At 49.5% G+C, this 20,290-nt stretch overlaps 1 protein-coding gene across 1 annotated transcript in view; it reads right to left on the reverse strand.

Moving 5' to 3' along the window:
- Positions 1-2,468: 2,468 nt before the first annotated feature.
- The window catches only part of CCDC12 (coiled-coil domain containing 12), a 47,618-nt gene continuing 29,796 nt past the window's right edge, over positions 2,469-20,290 (reverse strand). The window contains exons 3-8 of the mRNA XM_061365670.1: positions 17,861-17,931; positions 6,032-6,111; positions 3,710-3,771; positions 3,578-3,612; positions 3,087-3,163; positions 2,469-2,783 (exon numbers count right to left, since the gene is read on the reverse strand). Coding sequence (XP_061221654.1) covers positions 2,704-2,783; positions 3,087-3,163; positions 3,578-3,612; positions 3,710-3,771; positions 6,032-6,111; positions 17,861-17,931 — 405 coding nt within the window. The 3' untranslated portion in view covers positions 2,469-2,703. The remainder of the gene's footprint in view (positions 2,784-3,086; positions 3,164-3,577; positions 3,613-3,709; positions 3,772-6,031; positions 6,112-17,860; positions 17,932-20,290) is intronic.

Raw genomic sequence — 20,290 nt, forward strand, 5'->3', positions numbered from 1 at the left:
AGCAGAGGTCATCAGCCTGGGTCTCGAGGGAAAGGAAAGGTGGCATTGCTACCACACAGACAGAAGGACAGAGGAGCAGGGTCCAGGTACTGGGATTGGATGCAAAGTGGTTTTATGCACAGGTATTTGCTGACATCTACAGGGCGTTTCACAGAGATGAGGCTGTAGCTACTTGGAGGATGCATGTTCACACTCTCCAGTTTCCTTCCCAGTGGAGAAATGCACTTTAAGGTGTGTGACAGCCCCAGGTCATTACTAACTACAAACACCCATGATCACCACTCATCTTGATCCACAGTTTCACTTTGGTGTTGGAGACCGTCACAAGTTGGGTCCTTTTCATTTTTAAGCATCTTCAAAGCATCACCACATGCTCTACCTGGTGCCAAGGATATCCCTGTAGAGCAGAAGCACCCCCATTTTCTATGACGGACCCACAATGCAGTGTTACCTGGACAGGAGCACCCATGACACACAGCACCCAACTGTCCACGTGGCACCTTCACACCTATGATCTTGGCTTTCTTGCCCACAGACATGGGTGGAGAGCACTTGGCTGCCTCCTGCCCAGGGTAAAATAGAGCAAGAAGTAAAAATAAGACAAAAATGACCACAGCATGGTGGTGGATACTCACTGGTCAGGTGGGTACTGATCTCCCCTTGCTCCATGGGTTTCCATCTCTTTGTTGGTCTCAGGTACCACGGAAGGGCCATTCTGAGGGGTGACAGGCTGAGGGGAGGTTGCAGCAGGGATGGCTGCAAACACCAGGAACCAGCACACCAAGGGAGAGGGGAGGCAGCTAGGGATGGAGGCTTTAAGCAGCCATTTGTGCACGAAAGTTGGAGGATCAAGAGAGTATTTCACCAGCTCTTTGCTCCTTGCTCATCATCTGGAATCAGGAAGGGGGCTCTTGCAGGTGGAAAGCCCCTGAAACTTACTCATCACACAGTGATGCAAAACAGAGCAGTTCTGCAGTAGCAGCAGATCTGGCAGAGGGACAAGCGTTGATCAGTCTGTATTTAGCATGGCTGGGACTGATTGTGTCCTGTGTGGAGTCCTGGTCCAGCTGAGGATAATCTGAGATGGCCACTCCAGCCACCAAGGCTCCAGGGCAGAAATGCCACCCCCCTCGAGGGCAGGCTGCTGCCACATGAAGAACCTCTCCCCCTCCAGCAGCTCTTTTCAACAAGCTGTTAAAAGCAGCAGGATGTGTGCATTGACAGGAACAGTTATTTTTATCACAGGTGAACTCTTCTGTCGATGCTGCTGTCAAAGGCATATGCCCCAGATGCCTTACCTCAAGATGAGAGCACTTTGAACCAAGCACAGAGGATTCAGGAGCCCGTATAATCAGGCCTGACCAAGGCACCCAGTCTTTAAGACCTCCCAGAGGCACAGCAAAGGCTCCTGGGAAAAGTGCAGGGCCAGCTTTGCAGCATCCCACCCCCTTGCTTCTTCCAGCCACATCAGGTTGGCATCACCCCACATCACAGCCCAGGAGCTGTGCTTAGAACTGCTGTACGTACAAGCTCAGCCACCTCAAAGCCTGCTGCTGCTCATCCCAGGGAAGCGAAGGGGACAGGGAGTATCAAACAGTGGTCTGAAGTCCCTACGAACATGAGAGATGAGGTGAGCTTTGCTGACAAGAAGCTCCCCATGACCCAGCAGTGCTCATTTGCAGCCCAGAAACCAACCATCTCCTGGGCTGCATCACCAGCAGTGACCAGCAGGTCCAGGGAGGAGATTCTCCCCTTCTACTCTGCTCTGGTGAGACCCCACCTGCAGTCCTGCATCCAGCTCTGGGCCAACAACACAAGAAGGACGTGGAGCTGTCAGGGTGAGTTCAGAGGAGGCCACAAAGATGCTCTGAGGGCTGAAGCACCTTTGCTGTGGAGACAGGCTGAGAGAGCTGGGCTTGTTCAGCCTGGAGAAGAGAAGGCTCCAGGGAGACCTCTGAGCAGCTTCCAGTGCCTAAAGGGGCCAACAAGAAAGCTGGAGAGGGGCTTCTGACAAGGGCAGGTAGGGACAGGACAAGGGGGAATGGCTTTAAATTGAGAGAGGGGAGATTGAGATGGGCTAATATGAGGAAGTTCTTCCCTGTGAGGGTGAGGAGGCACCAGTACAGGCTGGCCAAAGAAGCTGAGGCTGCCCCATCCCTGGAAGTGCTCAAGGATTCCATGAGTTGCCTCTACCCAGTCCTCTGCAGAACAAGTGACAACTTCTTCCACTGTGGGACTGTTTTATTATTAAAAGATTTGTTAACAACAAACTTTGCCAATTACAAAATACATAGAAGTGGTGTATACACACTGACACACTGCACTGCCGGGAGGGTCAGGAAACTTCAAAGAACAGAACAGACTGCAAATTAACATCAACCAGCGATCGGGTCCCGAGCCACTCAGCCACTTCCAGGAGAGATATCCTGCACATGTTGGGTCTGACCATGGATGCTGGAAATACACACAGCCATCTCTCTTTGTTCCCCACCTGTCAGTGAACATCAGCTCTTCCACAGAAAGAAGCACCTTGAAAAAGGCATCTTTGCTCAGGAAGAGGAGAACCAGTCCTCTGGGAAATGGTCATGGCTCTGGCTCTCTAAGGCTGGTGAGCTGCATGTCCCAACAAGGTGCCTCTACCTGAGAGCAACAGGATCGGCACTGCTGGCAGATCCCAAGCCTGACGCTGCCTGATGGACCTCCTCAGTCAGAGTCACTTCCCTCCTGCTTTGCTGACCCAACAGCAGATGCCAGCTCCTCCTCCTGCCCTTTCAACCGCTCTCCTGCAAGTGAAAAACAGCAGTGGCTTAATGATAAACTGGCTGTACTGGGGAACCTACATGGTGGAGGACTGAATCCCTGAGCCCACAGACCAATCCCCTAGCCATGCAAGCCAAGCATGCATGCAGCCCTGGGGAAGCTAGTGGGACCAACAGCTTCCCAGACCCTTTTGGGAAGGCCATCAAGCTCTGCCAGTGCTTCCCTGGCCCAACAGCTAGACACCAAGCTCCCAGCAAGCATTGTGTAATCCCTCTGGAACAAATGGTGACCCCCACGCACACCATCCCTCCGGCACCAAAACGCACTTATTAGCTCAGCGATGGCTCTCTGCGTCCTCTTCTCCAGCTTCTCCAGTTTCTTGGCTACATCTCGCTTCAAATCCCTGGAGAGGAGAGAGACAATGTCAGAACAAATCCTCACCCCAGGGCAGATGTGAAATCAAGGGCTACATTACACCGTTCCCAGTGGAAGAGAAACTCATTCTCTCTCCTGTGAGCACCATGGAGCAGAGTGTGTCTTCCACCAGGAGAACACTCTGAATGGCAAACCACTCAATGCCCTAGCATTGCTTGTCACTGAGGCCACTATGGTGACAAGCATCCCAGAGGGATCAGCAGAGTCACCTGGTGGAAGCAGGAAAAGTGAAGACAGTCCCGTGCTTTTAATCTTCCTCAAAGCAGGGCTGGGTTTCCCATTTCTAGCAGTTTTAACCCAACCTGGACATCCTCGAGCTGGTAATAACCCACCACTGATGCAAACAACCTTTTATCCACAGCTGGGCTCTGCAGGCACTCACCAGTCTGGTTTCCTGGGGGCCAGGTTTGCCAGATCCTAGGGAAGAGGAGACACCCAGTGAGAGCTGCAGGCAAGGTTCAAGCCTGTACACAGACAGATGCACTTGGCACAGAATGGCTTCCAATATACGTACCACCTCATCGATGATGGGCTCTGACTTGGCAGCCTCCAGCTGGTCTTTCACCTTGTCTTCCACTAGATGGGGGAACAATACCAGCATTAGCGCAGGGCGCAGCAGCAGGACACCAAGAGGACAAGGCACAGGGAAACCCACCAGAGCTCTGGACTCGGTTCACAAAAGCCCATTTGAACATCTTTGCCCTATGAGCAGGGCACATACAAGTGAGTACAAGCAGGATTTGCCCTCCCACCACCCAAACCCTTTCAGAAACTCCCCAAAATCACCTGGAAATGATGCAAACTCAACAACCATTAAATGCCACAAATACAAACAGCAGCAAGAAGTCGCCTGCTGGGTTCCAGCCTTCTTTCCATAAAACCTGCAGGGACCAGCTGCTCCACAAGTGGCATTTGGCTCACTGTGATTCATTTACAAGGCCACCACCTGAGACAACTTGGAGAAATCAAGCTCCAGCCCAAACCGTACATAAAGGTCTGCAGATACCAAGGATAATGGCAAAGCCTGCATGGCAAACAGCCCTCCATCCTTCAACACTGTCCCTGTGCAAGGAGGGGGTGTGGGGACCAGGGACAGTACATCCCTGTGGCAGGAATCTTGGTCCAGCAAACAGATATGCCCCAGTCCTTCTGTTCTTCTCCCTCCCACAAAGTGCCCAAGGACAGATAGGCTGGATGCTCCAGACACAGGAACGGCAGCCAATGGGGACTGCAGCTCCAAAGAAGGGCTGGCTGAGAGGGTGAGTTTTACTGGAAACAGGCAAAATTCCTGTTCCCAATTCCAAATGACACTCCAGGGAAGAATCAGGGGAAGTGTGCAAAAGTACCAAGAAAGCAGAGTGTCAGCAGATCTCTGCCATGCTCCCAGAGGCAGCCTTTTGATATAGGGCATTTTTAAAAAGATCTATTCCAGGAGGACTTAATATTTGAAGATCAAGGGAACTTCTACCCTTTGCTTCCCTCTCAAGAGCTGTGCTAGGAAATAGCAGACTGAACAAACTGGACTCATGACTAATATTTGTTTAAAGATAACTCAAACAGAAAACAGCCAGAGTCTCCTTTAGCACCCTACAGCAAGAGCTCAGCTCCCCTGAGTGTCAACCCTTTGGTTTGGGGCTGGACCCGGTGTGCTCAGACACACACCCCACTTGTGCAACACAGGGTGTGCAGTCCTCAGAGGTGAGAGGATGATGAGGCAACATGGGCCGCAAGCATCACACTCACCCAGCAGCAGTGAGAGAGCTCTGGCACTCCCACCATGGCTGCTCAGACATGCCATCACCCTCCAGGGCTGCAGACACTCATCTCCTAGGACCTAAACACCTCACACCAGCAAGCTACCAACAGAATACATCCAGTGGGTTTTGCAGCTTTGGCTGAAGTGATCAGGAACACAATGCTTTCCAAGCCACCTGACTTTTGGAAAGGAAAGGTACAAACCATCCACTCTGCAGCGTGCTGACTGGATGCAAAGTCCCGTGCTGGTTTATTTTGTCCTCACAACAACAAGCATTGCCTCATTCTCTCTGGGAACACCACTGGTGTGGGAGACTGGTGAATGGGAAGGAGATGGGATGTGCTGTTATAGAGAGCCTCATCATAGCAGTCAGTGAATCCCTGCAAAGGGCTCTGTGTGAAGTAGGGGATTCTCCCCCTCTGCTCTTGTGAGAGCCCCCCTGCAATCCTGTGTCCAGATCTGGGACTCCAATATAAGGACATGGAGCTGTTGGAGCAAGTCCAGAGATGGCCACAGAGATGCTCCAAGAGCTGAAGAACCTCTGCTCTGGAGACAGGCTGAGAGAGGGGCTTGTTCAGCCCAGAGAAGGCTCTGGGGACACCTTAGAGCAGCTTCCAGTGCCTAAAGGGGCTGATAAGAGTGCTGGAGAGGGACTTTTGACAAGGGCAGGTAGGGACAGGACAAGGGGAAATGGCTTTAAACTGACATAGTGGAGACTGAGATGAGATGTGAGGAAGGAGTTCTTCCCTGTGAGGGTGGTGAGGCCCTGGCACAGGTTACCCAGAGAAGCTGTGGCTGCCCCATCCCTGGCACTGTTCAAGGCCAGGTTGGACACAGGGGCTTGGAGCAACCTGGTCTAGTGGAAGGTGTCCCTGCCCCTGGTAGGGGGCTGGAACTCGATGGTCTTTAAGGTCCCTTCTAACCCAAACCAGTCTGTGATTCTATGATCTGCCTTGTCTGAAAGCCTTCAGAAGACAGTAAAGCACAGAGAGCCTCACCACAGGCACCAGCATCACCTCTGGCAATGCTTCTGCTGTTGTCCTTCCTTGTGTCACCTCCCATGCACCCCCTTGCACCCACCTGAGGCTGGCTTGGCCGGGGGCATCTTCCTCTTCTTAAGCTCCTCATCTTCAGGATCATAGTTTCGTAGTTTGAGCTCCCTGGGGAGGAAAGGGAAGAGCACAGAGCAGTGAGACACATCCTTGCCACGCTAGACCATGGGCTCTCAATAGTGAGGGGCATATCTGCAATAGCAGCTGCAGGCAGTGGCCAGGACTTGGCAGCAACCCATGCTTGTCAGAAAAGACAGGGTCATGCCAGAGCTCAGCAGGATAAAGGTGGTATCTTGGCAAGCCAAGCAGAGGCAGCTAGTAATGGACACAGGTGGTTTTGCAAAGCTCTGAACTTCAGCCCAGCTCCCTTCTAGGTCTCAACCCAATGACAGACTCAGTATGGGAACACCAGAGATCCACAACCAGGGGAAAAAATTATCTCAGGAGAGTACATAGGAAGGACAAGGAGAAAAGAGTATTTGGGGTACAAGGTGGTTACTCAGTCACCAGAGAGGCTTCTGCAGTACTACAAACACACGGGGCAAATAAGGGGAGCAAATTCAGGTTCCTGAGCAAATGGGTGGTGGAGCTGACAGAGAGAGTGATGGTGATACCCGAACCTCACAGAAGTCTGCCCAGAGAAAGTGTGGCTTCCCAGGCATCCCTGGCAGTGTTCAGAGTCAAGCTGGATGGGGCTTGGAGCAACCTGGTCTAGTGGAAGGTGTCCCTGCCCATGGCAGGGGGTTGGAACTGGATGAGCTTTAAGGGTCCACTCTAGGATTTTATGATTCTACATTCACCCATCCTTACACCTCCTTCCACAAGAGCTCAAAGCCAGCAGTCAGCCTTCTCCACAGGGCACACACCTCCCCGATACCCAGATGTTAATTCACCCCCTATTCAAGTTCTTTCTATATTTCTCCCAAACAATTTAGGCCTCAAATGGACAACCATTAGACAGTCATGCAAGCTCTCAAGTTGGTTCCTCCCCGAGGTCAAAACCTACAAGCTTCAAGCAGAGGTATTTCCACAACTGGAGCCCTGAGGATCCAGCTCTCAGAACCCCATCCCACCTCCAGCTGCTTACACATGCCTGCAACACACTCTGCAGGTCCATGGATCTTAGTAACAGTGCACTAGCCCACAGCGCAAATTAAGTAAATTAAATTCATTTAACACTGTCGATGAGCTTAATCAGTTTAAACAGAAAGTGAGGCACTTGCTGCCCAGCAATGCTTCTGCCCCAGATGTCAGCAAAGCCTTCAGCAGCGATGAGGGCAGTTGTGTCGCTGCAGAGGAGGATGCAGAGAGCTCCGATGCAAACACAGCAGAAGGCAAGAAAATCAACAGTTCAATATTACCATTTTTCTCCCAGCAGACAGGTAAGATCTGGGGCCATCTCCCTGCTAGAGTTTACTGATGGAGAAGCAAGTGAGATACAACCCAACCCAAGGGCTTATAGTCAAAGCAAAGAATGACTAAAGGTGAAGAAGCTACAGTCCAAGAGAGGCGAGAAGAGGAAGGTCAGCAGCCAGATGGCCATGCATGTGTGGAAACCACAAAAACCAAACAACTTTGGTGGTTCCTGGAGCACAACAGGGAGGTCCTACCCTTCCCATGCCATGCCATGCCATCCCCTCCCCAGCAGCTGAACCTATCTGCGAAGAGTCCGACCCACACCATGGCTGGTGCCACAGCTGTGGTGCAAGGACATGAACGGAGCTCAGCAACATAAGTGCAACCAGCAGACTGGAAAACAGAGCCCAGGCAGATTAGAAGACTTGCAGACATTTCTCATGTCATCAAGCCCAGGTCCCCCGAGCCTTTGCATCAGTGCAACACCATGAAACAGGAACACCTTTCCCCAGCAGTGGGAGAAAGGATGCTCAAAAGAAACACAGGAGAGATCAGCACGTAGCTGCAATACCTTCCCCAGGCCACGAGCACCACTACCTCAGGAAGACAAGCTGCTGTGCAGAGTTTCACATGTATTTTTACACACACATGCCCTGGAAGGAGGGATTTATCAAATTAACCTCTACTGACCACCACCAATCCCCAGCTAGAAAGGCAGCTCTTGTCAGGAAGGTTGATCTTGGAGGATCAAGCAATTGCTTTCTTGCAGAAGGAGATGCCAACCCCAGGCACACAGGAATCACCATTATTCTGTGATTTTACAGACAATCTCCAATTAGCAGGATCCTGCTTCTAACCTGCGAAGCTTGGGGAGGAAGAGGAGCAGTTACTTCATTCAGGAGACAATGGGACATAAGGCTGTGATGTCTCACGTCTGACCAAAGGCTGGTTCACGCGTGCTGGAGGGGATTTATACGGCAAAGTGGCAGACCCTGCAGAACACAAACTTTCAACATCTCCCAGACTTCCTGATCTCCTTAGCTTACTACATTTAGAAGGATTTGCAGCTAAAAGGGAACCAATCAGAGACTCCCTAGAGTCAGACAACCCAAAACAAGAGACTTATGAGCTAAACAAGCTGTTCCTTTTGGTCCAGCAACACATTGCCATTACATCGTGACAAGCAATGTTTCAAAATCATTAGGTGTCCCTGTTCATGTCGGAGGGGTGGAAATAGGTCATCTTTAAGGTCCCTTTCAACCCAAACCATTCTGTGATTCTATGATTCTGCACATGCAATGGAAGCTGCGGCTGCTTGGCCACAGCCAAGCCAGCAGAGCGCTAAGAGGTCTCCTGTTTGCAGCAGAAGCTCCCAGATCCCACATTTCAAAGGGCACACATGCTGGAGGTCTGGTTGCTGGTAAAAGAAGGGAGACCAGCCCTTCATTACATTATTGCAGGGCTTTGGCACCACTTGAGGATCACACAAGGAAGAGGACCTGGGAGTTTAAGCATGCTCCCCAACACTCTTCCCACCCAGAAAGCCCCACCTTGGCTTGCAAACAAAAGCCTTGCAGTCCAGCGCTGCTCGTGCTTGCTGGAAGTTCATCCACAAGATTAAAGAAAGTAAAACCACAACGTACAACTTGGCAGGCTGTACCACAGACAGGGATGAGCAGTGGCATTGGCCCGGCAGAAGGGGAAGCAGCCGATGAGCGGTGGTGAAGAGGAGAAGGGCTGCAAAGCTGCACACAGCTCCCTCTGTGCCTGGCACCAGTGCTTTCAGCTCCTTATTAAACCCATGTGCTGGGTTTAAACTGCGAGCACGGGGAGAAAACAAACAAAAACTGATCCCTTTAATTAACTGGGTAAGGCAAGAGCAGCTCCTGCACCTGCCTCTGGTACTTCTCAGTGCCAATGATCCCACAGCAGCCTCCTTGGGGGGCTCAGGGACTTAACAGCAATGTCACGCTCACATCATCTCTCCCTTCTTCTGCACACACACAGGAGGCTGCAAAGACAGAGATGAGAAGCAGGGAGGTGCTATCCTGAGTAACTTGAAAGCAGGCAAGGGTTAACTATATATACATATATTTATATTTAGAAGTTGCTGATCTTCTGCAGAGGTGGGTTAAATAAAGTTCAGGTACCAGCGGTTCCTCTAGTGCTGCGCTCCAAGAAGACAGCTGGTGCGCTTCACAACTGATGAATTATCCGAGTTCCCATGAAAAAAAAAATAACACCACAATTAACATCAGGCTCTGCGGCAGAACGGGAACATAGGAGCCAGGTTAGGGGACACAGCTCCTGGTGACGGAGAGCACATCAAGGTGAAGCACCAGCACTAACACGCTCACAGAAAAGGGCTGAGCAACCAGAGAAGAGCTGGGTTGGACCCATTTGGCTTTAGGGTGAAATCGAGTTCATGCATGGTCAACTACCAGATTTTACCACCATCTCCTTGTAAGTGATGGAGGATGTGCCCAACCCAGATGATCTCCTATTGCTTGAGCAGCTTGTGGAGTGTTTTCCAGACCACTGCAGCCCAAACAAGGCAGGACAGTTAGCAATGGAGGTGGTTATACCATTACAACCGGTGGTGAGGGCAGGTCTGTGCTAGAAGCTCCTAGGAACACATGAGGATTTGGGCAGCTGCAGCAATTACAGAGGGACACTATGGACACAGCCTTCCAGCATCTCCTACAGGCCTGTCAGCAGTGACATGTTCCCTGTTTTGCATCAGGAATGTCTCAAATCCAATTTCCACTCAGGCCTGGAGCCCCTTGCTGGGGAAGAAGAGGAGACCTTAAGTTTTCTTTGAAGCAGGCAGGTTGGAAACAGCACGGCATGCAGGGTATGCACAGAATGCAAACAGCTATCTCGATGCAAAACACAGGACACTTAAAAGCTTCCTGACAGGTTGTTTTTTGCTTTACTCCTCCAGCCCCAAGGGCTTTACAGAACAAACAGTTTCCCCAATTGATGAATGGATCTTTTTAAGACTTCTGGTGAAGAGCCCACACACTGATGTCCTTGCATCAGGAGCACAGGGAATGGGTTTGCCAAGAAACCCTGTAACAATTTTTTAGGTGTCAAAGCATCCTCACTCCCACAGTTATTATCAGAAAACAGTCACTAGGAGCTGCACTGACTAGAGTGCTTAAAGGGCACCTTCCTACCTCTCCGAGGCGGAGAGGAAAGCTGGCTAGGACATCTCAGCACAGTTTTCTTAGCACTTCTGGAGGTGAAAGACACAAGTGGACCTCAGCAAGACAGGTACTAGCAGAAGGCTAGAGTCCAGCAGCATCTGCAGACCCTGCCTACTGTGTCCAGGATCAGAGGTGGGTGTCCTCCACAGCTCTTCACCTTTCAATCTTCCTCAAGCCCTTCACATCACTCTTGTGCTCCTCAGTATCAGCTCTAGGCACCTGATGAAGCTAGGTGAAAAAGATGCTTCCCCTGCTGCATCACCAAAATTAAGAGGTTTCGAACAACAAGGCTCGTAGATAGCTATTTCTGAAGTGCCTTTCCATTCTTTGGAAGCAGTTTTGGGATGACTCTCTTTAGGGTGTTCTCAAACCTACCTTAGCAACTTCAGGCAACTTCTCTTCCAAAACCCTGGAGAAATACCAACTCGTATGAGAATTTCCTGCCCTTCGACCTTCTCAAGCTGCTCCACAGACACCATATTCAGAGCCTTCCATTTCTGTGACCGCTATTCCAACTTGCTTGGAACCAAATGTCCTGAGCAACCATCTCCACACTGCTCTTTAAAGAGGAGCCAGCACAAGAATTTCATTTTATTTTTCTGCATCTCCAGAATTCACTGACTCCTGGGGGTCCTGGGAAGCCACACTCAAACAGGTAAAAGAGTTACTGCTACAGAAGATACGGCAAAGTTTGAAATCCTTGAAGGAGCAGTGGTTTGCTGGACCCTTCTCTGCTCCACCATGTACTCCGTGAGTGCAAGAAGGTTTGAAGGAGCAGGGACAAGGCAGCCCGACAACCAAGAACAGCAAAGCAGGAGACTCCTGCAGCAGCCCAGGAGGTTTGGGACTCAAGCTGGAGGGAGCCTACATTAGACACTGGCCAAGCTACTGAAGAACCTGAAAGGAGCAGGGATGCTGGGATACCTGGAGACCAGGCAGCTAAGATGTCCCTTGGGGCATCACAAAGATGTTCTTCAGCAGCAGCACACTTCTCAAAATGCCTCTTCCCTTTTCTGCTTCCAATTGCAAACCAAATGGCAAACATCATTTTCAAGCTTTTTCTATAGGTTCCTAACTTTCTTTTTTTTCCAGGGAAAATTCACTGTATAGTGAGTTTGACTGACAAACATAAACTCTCTCTTAACATCTTTAGATTCCATGGAAAGAATGAGATTAAGAGGATTTGGACAGAGATTTCAGGCTTGGATTCTTACATTCTTTTTGCTCCCTTCAGTCACTCTCTCCCCAACCTGCTGCAATTCTCTGCAAAGTCACCTAGTACATAGTGGGTGCTGCATGATCACCAATGGGTACTGATGGAACTCTGCAGCACCATCACCCTTCAAGGCCACTGCAAGACTTGCTATACAACTCCTGGCACAGACTTAATTTAATAGAACCACAGAATGGTTTGGGTTGGAAGGGACCTTAATGTTCATCCAGTTCCAACCCCCTGCCACAAGCAGGGGCACCTTCCACTAAACCAGGTTGCTCCAAGCCCCGTCCAACCTGGCCTTGAACACTGCCAGGGATGGGGCAGCCACAGCTTCTCTGGGCAAAGGTCCTCTCTGTGCCAGAGTCTCACCACTCTCGCAGGGAAGAACTTCCTCCCCAGATCTCATCTAAATGTCCCCTCTGTCAGTTTAAAGCCATTCCCCATTGTCCTGTCCCTACCTGCCCCTGTAGAAAGTCTCTCTCCAGACTTTTTGTCAGCCCCCTTAAGGTATTTCACAACCTCCCTTTTTGCACTCTGCTTTCCTACCAGCTGGTCCCCATGCAGGCAGCTTTGACATCTGGGTGCACCACCTCCTGCCACAGGCTTCCCACAGGCAGGCTGGCTTGAGAGCGAGGTCCGTCCATCTCCAGGGTGCCTTTTTGTGTACAGTGACTTTTCAGCAACCAAGACAGACACCAAGACAGATGCATCTCCTACGACCTGGAAACCAAGTAATTACTTTCACATCTGAACGTACCACGTTACCACGTTAGTCAAGGCTCAACTCGCACCCGCTCTTGCAGTAAAACGGGGTCCTCTCTAACACCAAGGTCCAGAGCTGTTGTTTGCTCAAGAGGACAAAGTTACTGCTTTCCTTCCTAGATTCCTCACCCAAGGCAGAAAAGGAGCAAGCAACAAGCAGAGGCAGAGACCCACCAGGACACACCTTCCGAGGAGCAATCTCTTCTCACTGGTAGAGGGCTGCTCCTGCTCAAATAGCTGAGCATGTCAGAACGCATCCTCCTCCCCAAGCTGCCAAAAGGCACTCGAGGAATGCCAAAGAAACAAAGGCCTGTATTAACACCATGAGCCCCAGAAACTTGCCAAGGCAGCTGGTTTCTCAGGATGCACTTCTTGAGGGAACAAGGATGGGGAGAGATATATCCCTGAGTGCTGCTGCAAGGGAAGCTCTTCCGGTGCAGGCGGGTGCCACAAGGCTGTCAGGCCTCCTATGCTGCTTTTCCAGGCAGCTGAGCACATTCAAAGCAAACAAACAACTTGTGCCTACTCTACAACCAGCAAATACTATCAGGACAAAACCCATACTTGATCTGCAGCATGCGACCCAGGCTGACAACACAGCACCAGGATCTGGCTATAGGATGAGAGGAAACGGCTTCAAGTTGTGCCAGGGGAGGTTTAGATTGGATATAAGGAAAATTTCTTCACTGAAAGGGTTGTCAAGCATTGGAAGAGGCTGCCCAGGGAGGTGGTGGAACCACCACGCTCAGAGGAATTTAAAAGACTTGTAAATGTGGCGCTTGGAAACATGGTTTAGTGGTGGACTTCGCAGTGTCTGGTTAATGGTTGGACTCAATGATCTTGAAGATCTTTTCCAACCTAAACAATTCTATGATTCTATATGCAAACTGCCTGCAGCACCCAGCTATGCTCCTTCACATGCTGCCACAAGAGCATACTTTGCCCATGCCCTTTTACAGGGTTTCTATTACTGAAGAAGAGTGGGCTGCTGGGAAGATGCTGGGAACTCAGAACCAGTTCTTGGGTGGGAAGGACCAAGGTTTCACCTTTGGGTGCTCACACTTGCACCCTGCTGCTGGGGAACAGGCAGCGGGACACCCAACCTGTTCAAGGCAAAGCCAGAATCATCAGGCACTCATTGAACACAGCAGCAGCCTCGGTGAGGAGAGTGCAGCCAGGCTTTGGACCAGCTGAAGCTCCATGGGGCTTTCTCTGCAAAAACAAATCAGGCTCTGGATATCTACCCCTGAGTTACAGATACAGCTGTAATGAGAAGGAAGGTCCACAGCATCCTTACTGCTCTGGAGAAGGGCTCTGCACTGCATCAAAACATGGACAAGTACCTTCAGGATGGAGCTAAGATCCTGCCAGCTCCCGTGTCTCTCCAGCCAGAAGAATTCAGCCATCTAAACTCCTGCCCTCCCTTCTCCAGCACTGAGCAATACGTACAATGCTACACAGCCTTGCCCTCCTCCTCTATGGGCCAAGCACTTCCTCAGCAAAGGGAAAACGGTCCAGATGATCCCTGGAGATGCAGAGTGGGGATGGAGCCTGACACACTGCAGTGCCCATTAGGACACACCACTAGCAGTAACAGGTTCAGCTGTCCATGCAGATGTTGCTCAGATATGCCACATGTACCAAACCCAGCCTACCTGCAAACACTGATGTCTCCTGTATTTGATTTCATTCTATTTATTATTGTTAAACTCTTCATTAAGCTCTCCACACTCCAGGATGTGAGGAAGCACGTCCACACAGCAGTTATCCCTGCCACTGCCTTGGCCACCCTGCCAAGCTAAAGCAAACACTGAGGAGACTCACCACCGTATTTTCTTTTGTGCAGAGAAAACAAAGTGGGTTTGACCTGCCCCGTGACATTCTTCCCATGAGAGGGGAGCGATCTCATTTCCCAACCCTGCCTCCCCCAGCTCCTCCCAGAAATTCATCTCTGCAAGCAGCACAGCACAGAGCTGTAATTCTACAGGATGACTAAGTGTCGAAACACCGGCAGCTGATTAGCAGCAGCTCACTGAAGCTTAATTTCTAGTTAGATTGAAGAGTTGAAGATTGTTCCCGCCCCAGGCCCAACGCCTCTCTGCTCCCTGTGGGGCAGCAATGCCAGCCTTCAGCCAGCCTTGGCTTTACGCAGAGCTCGCCTTGCCGATCCCCATGTCCCAGACTGCTTTTCCCTGCGGGAATGGGGCGGAAAGGCCGAAGTCCACCCACACCCTGTTCCTTACAAAGGCAGATCGCAGGCTGCGCCACACCGGAAGGTGTTTCCTGGTCAGCGGGCTAAAGCAAAACTGGTTGCAAAAACATAAATAACCCCAGCTCTTCACAATTACAAAGATACAAACTCCCCCGAGAGCTCAGATCAGAGATAGCCCAAGCTGAAACTGCTGCAAGGTTTTCGCAAGGGGCTTCGTCAGCACTTGTTCCTGTGGTGGTGGCTTGCAGCGAGAGATAAAAACAAGGAAGAAAAAAAAAGAAAAGAAAAAAGGGGGTGAGGGGGATGGGGATATTTGAGTCAATCAGAAAACAAAACAGAACAGGAAGCTGCCAAAAAGCCTGTCGCCCCATAGGCAGAGGAAAGTATTAGTTAAGACAGCGCCCAGCAGTTCTGTCCTTTGTATAGGGAATAAAGGATGGTCTCAGGCTGGTGCAGAAGGTGCAGCTGCAGGGATGCAAGAGGAACCAGCCTGCAGCAAAAGCCCCAGGCTGCTGTTTGCCTCTCAGGGCAGGCAGTACACCTAACCCTGCACACAGGCCACAAGATTATTTATTGAACCACTAGATTTCCCTCCCCAAGTGGTGCTCGTGATGGTTTTCAGCTTGAGAAAGCAGCACAGCTATTGAGGTGCTTGTTTAGGTGCAAGTGGTTTGCAGGGAAGGCAGATTTCATTTACCAGGACCCCTCCTTTCCCAGATTCAGGGTAAATGACAGCAGATTATCGCTGCTCACCTTCTGCCACTAGCAAACGGGGCATTAGTGCAAAGCAGTTCCCTTTTTCAAAGGGCTCAGAAAGTTCATATACACTATTGGGAAATAAAAATATTATCAGCTCACCAGCTTTCTAGATCTTCACACAGATCCAATTCCAGCAACAGAAAAAGGACGTGCAACAAGTAAAGCAAAAGCTAAGAATCATCTCAGCCAAATTTGTGATTCAAACATTTCCTGCATTTCTTGCTCTAATTTGCCTTGCAAAGTTACGCTTGGATCCCAACAGAACATGCTGTAGTTGGACAGATGGACAAAGAGATAGACTCCTGCAGGAAAATCAACCTAGAAAGCAGACTTTTCACCCCAAAAGCTGCCTCCCAAAGGCACCACTCCCACGTGTTTCAAGAGAAGCCCTGGCCCACACCTGTGGGGAGTTTCATGCATCAGTACAGAGCTGGCTGGAGATGGGAGCTCCTACTCAACACCTCTGCTCTTTACATTCCACCTTGGTGAAGTTTCAAGGGCATCACCCTCAGGCAGGGGAAGGCTTTTTACTGAACCTGCCTTAAGATGAGAGCTCGTGAACAAGTGCTCATGGAAAAAGTGATTTACCAAGTTGACCGCAGTGACGCTGAAGACTGAGTAAGAAACCACATCACCTCAGATATGCTCCAGTAGTAGATAAAAAGTATCAATCCCCAGCCTGGAAGTCAGTCACAGTAGAAAACCAGATTATTTTCAGAGATTTAGAGGACCAATTCATAATTTCAGTTTCAGAGCAGCAATGCATTGCTGTTAGCCTAATGATGCCAGCTTACACCGTGGTAAAGACAGCCCAGGCCTGATGCATCTTGCCAGTGGGTCACCACACGCTGCATCACCTCACCACGCAGTGTATCAAGTGGCAGGACTGGAAAGCAAGAGCTGTTTATTTATTATTCATCATCATTTCCATGATCTCCAGCTCCTGTTTCAGCTTCAGCCCAGACCTCCTGCCTCTTCTGGCACAAAACCCAAACCTACGAACCAAGTTCAGTCTCAGTGATGGCTCTCAAGAAGCACTCCCAGCACCAAATCCACATGGACTGTTATAAAGGATGCATTTTCTGCCGGGAGACATCATATAATCCTAGAATGGTCAGGGTGGGAAGGAACCTTAAAGCTCATCCAGTTCCAACTCCCTGCCATGGGAAGGGACACCTTCCACTAGACCAGGTTGCTCCAAGCCCCGTCCAACCTGGCCTTGAACACTGCCAGGGATGGGGCAGCCACAGCTTCTCTGGGCAACCTGTGCCAGGGACTCACCACCCTCACAGGGAAGAACTCCTTCCTCAGATCCCATCTCAGTCTCCCCTCTGTCAGTTTAAAGCCATTTCCCCTTGTCCTGTCCCTACCTGCCCTTGTCAAAAGCCCCTCTGCAGCTTTCTTGTTGGCCCCTTTAGGCACTGGAAGCTGCTCTAAGGTCTCCCCAGAGCCTTCTCTTCTCCAGGCTGAACAAGCCCAGCTCTCTCAGACTATCTCCATAGGAGAAGTGCTCCAGCCCTTGGAGCACTTCTGTGGCCTCCTCTGGACTCACTGCAACACCTCCACGTCCTTCTTATGCTGGTGGCCCCACAGCTACACGCAGCCCTGCAAGGGGAGTCTCATGAGAGCGGAGCAGAGGAGCCTGCTCCCTCAGCCTGTTGGCCACAATCCTTTTTATGCAGTTATTCCCCAGAAGCAGCAAGAAGTTTGCACTGCTTTCTCACATGGGCTCATCCCAGCATCATCTCTACAGCACACCTCCCACAGAGGAGGTTTCTAGCAGTAAAACAATGAGAAAAGGTCATGTCACACACCTTCAAACCAAACTACCCCCTCATCATCTCCAAAGGAGACCTGACGACGTTTTTACCGGCAGGAAACCAACTGCACAGTCAGCTGGTCCTGCCAGGAGCCACACTGTGCTCTGTTAGTGTTGTGTTCACGTTTTCCAGTGATGAGACAGAAGAGCGGTGGGCCACAGTTAAGCAGCCACGTGTGGGCTGCTGTTCGTGGAAAATAATAACCTCCCCACTTCAAACAACACATGTGCAGGGCACAGAGGTACAACAATGGCTGGCAAATCCAAGGCAGCCTAAATGCTCCAGACACCTCTGATGGTAACACCCTTCCCTCGCTACCCCCAAGAACACTGTAGGTCAGCCACAGGCTTTTCCCCTTTATGCCCCCATTTCAGATCATTTTCATTAGCATGAGATCAAACTGACACTTAAAAGCAAAACTAAATCGTGTGTTAGAAGCCAAGGAAAGATCCTAATTAGCCAACGACAGCAGTGCCTGAACTACACATACAAGAGAGACAAGTGGGAATAAATAAATAATTACTTGTGCTTGACGGTCTCCTCTTCTTCGTCTTCTCTGGGACGCTTGTTCTCACATTCACTGCTGTCCTTATTCTGAAAGGAGAAGTTGATCTGTTAGGCCCTGGCCTCTCTGGAAATGATGGAAAGCAAATAGCAGCCCCGAAACCCTCCTGCAGGGCACAAGGCAAACAGAAAGTCGTGCTTTGAAATTACTTTTCAATTACAACACCTTTAAAATTAAGCCTGTTTTCCTTTTTTCTCCCTTTAGTATTCTGCCTGTACAGAGAGCACAATAAACAAATATAAGAACCGGCAGCATGGCAAATTTAATTTTCCTCTCGGAGGCAATCACACTGCTCAGCGCTGATATCCCCCTTATTACCAGTAACTGCATCAATTCAGAGAGCAAACAGCAAGTTGTAATCAATAACAAGGTTCAGAAACCTCATCCCATGTCTGAATTATCACCTCACATTAGCAGCAGAGAAAAAGGAGATCAGGGCACTGAGCAAAATGGAGGACTGCTGGCAGCTAAGACACCTTACTGTGCCACTGTGGCAAGGACCTGAAGTTAAACCCCGTATTTCTGGGTCCAGAAGAAAGGATGGCTGTTATTGCACTGGTTAAAGGGAAGACAGAAGAGACAATACCAGTTGAGGAAGTGAGCAAGCCCATGTTTGGATGGCTGGCAATGCAGCCCATCACCTGCAAAAGCACATATCAGGAGGCTTCGCACAGGTCCCTTTTTGTTCTCCTAAGTAATCATTTTGGACGTTTTAACAGGCACAAAACAAGGCAGCAGTAATTAAACAGCGATCAGCACAACAAAGGGTCTAATTTCAGCTCCAGAGACACTGTGCGGTAACACAAATCAAATTTGTCTTTAACCCAGTGCTACAGTATTGTAAAAAGGCTCATTTTGCATCACCCAGACACTGGTACTAATGCCTTACTAGTCAAGTTACCAATTATATCCATTATCCAAACAGGCACAGATATCAAACATTAACAATAATGTGCTGGAAAGGGGGTATTTAGGTTTTCGCACTGATTAAGTAATTCATCCAGACGCTGAACACAGTATAGTCCACAGCAAACACATCTGCCCTTATTTTGAAGTGTATATCGCTATAGCAAATGCAATGAATGAACAACTTCCTTGGAAAGTACTGCTTTTCTGATTTCCCAGTCATAGAATCATAGCATCACAGAATGGCTTGGGTTGGAAGGGATCTTAAAGCTCACCCATTTCCAACCCCTCGCCACAGGAAGGGACACCTTCCACTAGACCAGGTTGCTCCAAGCCCTGTCCAACCTGGCCTTGAACACTGCCAGGGATGGGGCAGCCACAGCTTCTTGAGGCAACCCAGAAATAAAAAGCAAAATGTGGCATCTCTAGCAGACAGCAGATGAAGTCTTTATTTCCTTGAACATGACCAATTCCAGGAGAAGTATTACCCGATTTAACAGGTAATAAATACACAGCATTTGTAGTGTCTGGCTATGATTCACATCATCACAAATGCACGGGGGCTGCTTCACCAGTATTCATCTACCTTTCAACAGGAACAGCTCAGACACCACAGAAACTACTTTCAAGAAACATCCTTCCATCGCACTGCGAAGGTTACTGGTGCTTTGTACCCAGTTCAGAGATGAAGCCCTGTAGGTCAGTCTGTTCAAAGTCTTTTTTCAACCCTGAAATACGTTCACATCTTGCTTTGAAAAATTGGGTTTGACTAGAACACAACCAATATCACTTTCAGATCTGAAATGACTTTGATTAGTTACTTGTTGTTTCGAAAGCTTCACTCGTGAGTTCAGATAACTAACACCAACTTCAGGATACCAAATTCATTTGCCAGCTAAACTTATTCCTAACCTCTGAATGGTTTATCTAGTGAACAGCTTGCTTACCATGTGTATCTTGACTACACGAACTTTAAAAGTCTATTCTGCAACCTGGGTTAAAAATTAGATTACATGCAAACAGGGAGGCGATCCAGGAAATAGTTCTGTTTCAGGCTCATCAGTGACTGGAGTTGTTCAGGTTCAGCTCCTGATCAAAGGGCAATAAAACTGGTCCTGTCTTTTCAGAAAGAAAATAAAAGGTAATCATCATTCCTAAACCAAAGATTCAGTACAGTTTTAACTCCCTGTAGTTTTATTTTTAACTCTGTATTAACCTTGTGACACCTACACAGGCATTTTTGTTCAATAAAGACCAAGAGCTTGGCTGGGGAAGAGCACACACAGCCTGCTGTAACTTTGTGGGGTGAGCTTAGCTCTGGGTAATATTTAGACACCCTTCAGTCCACACATTATTCAAAGCTGTGGGAAGTACCTTCTTGCACTTGAAGTCCTTTCTCATTCCTTTCATATCTTCCTACTTTTAATGCACACACGTACAGCCTGCATTCCCCTCATTCCTTCTAGAGTTTTGCCCAGCAGG

Source organism: Neopsephotus bourkii, unplaced genomic scaffold (assembly GCF_033783945.1).
Source record: "Neopsephotus bourkii isolate Nb327-2 ecotype Australia unplaced genomic scaffold, CSIRO-AGI_Nbou_v1 NB_122, whole genome shotgun sequence".
Lineage (NCBI taxonomy): Eukaryota > Metazoa > Chordata > Aves > Psittaciformes > Psittacidae > Neopsephotus > Neopsephotus bourkii.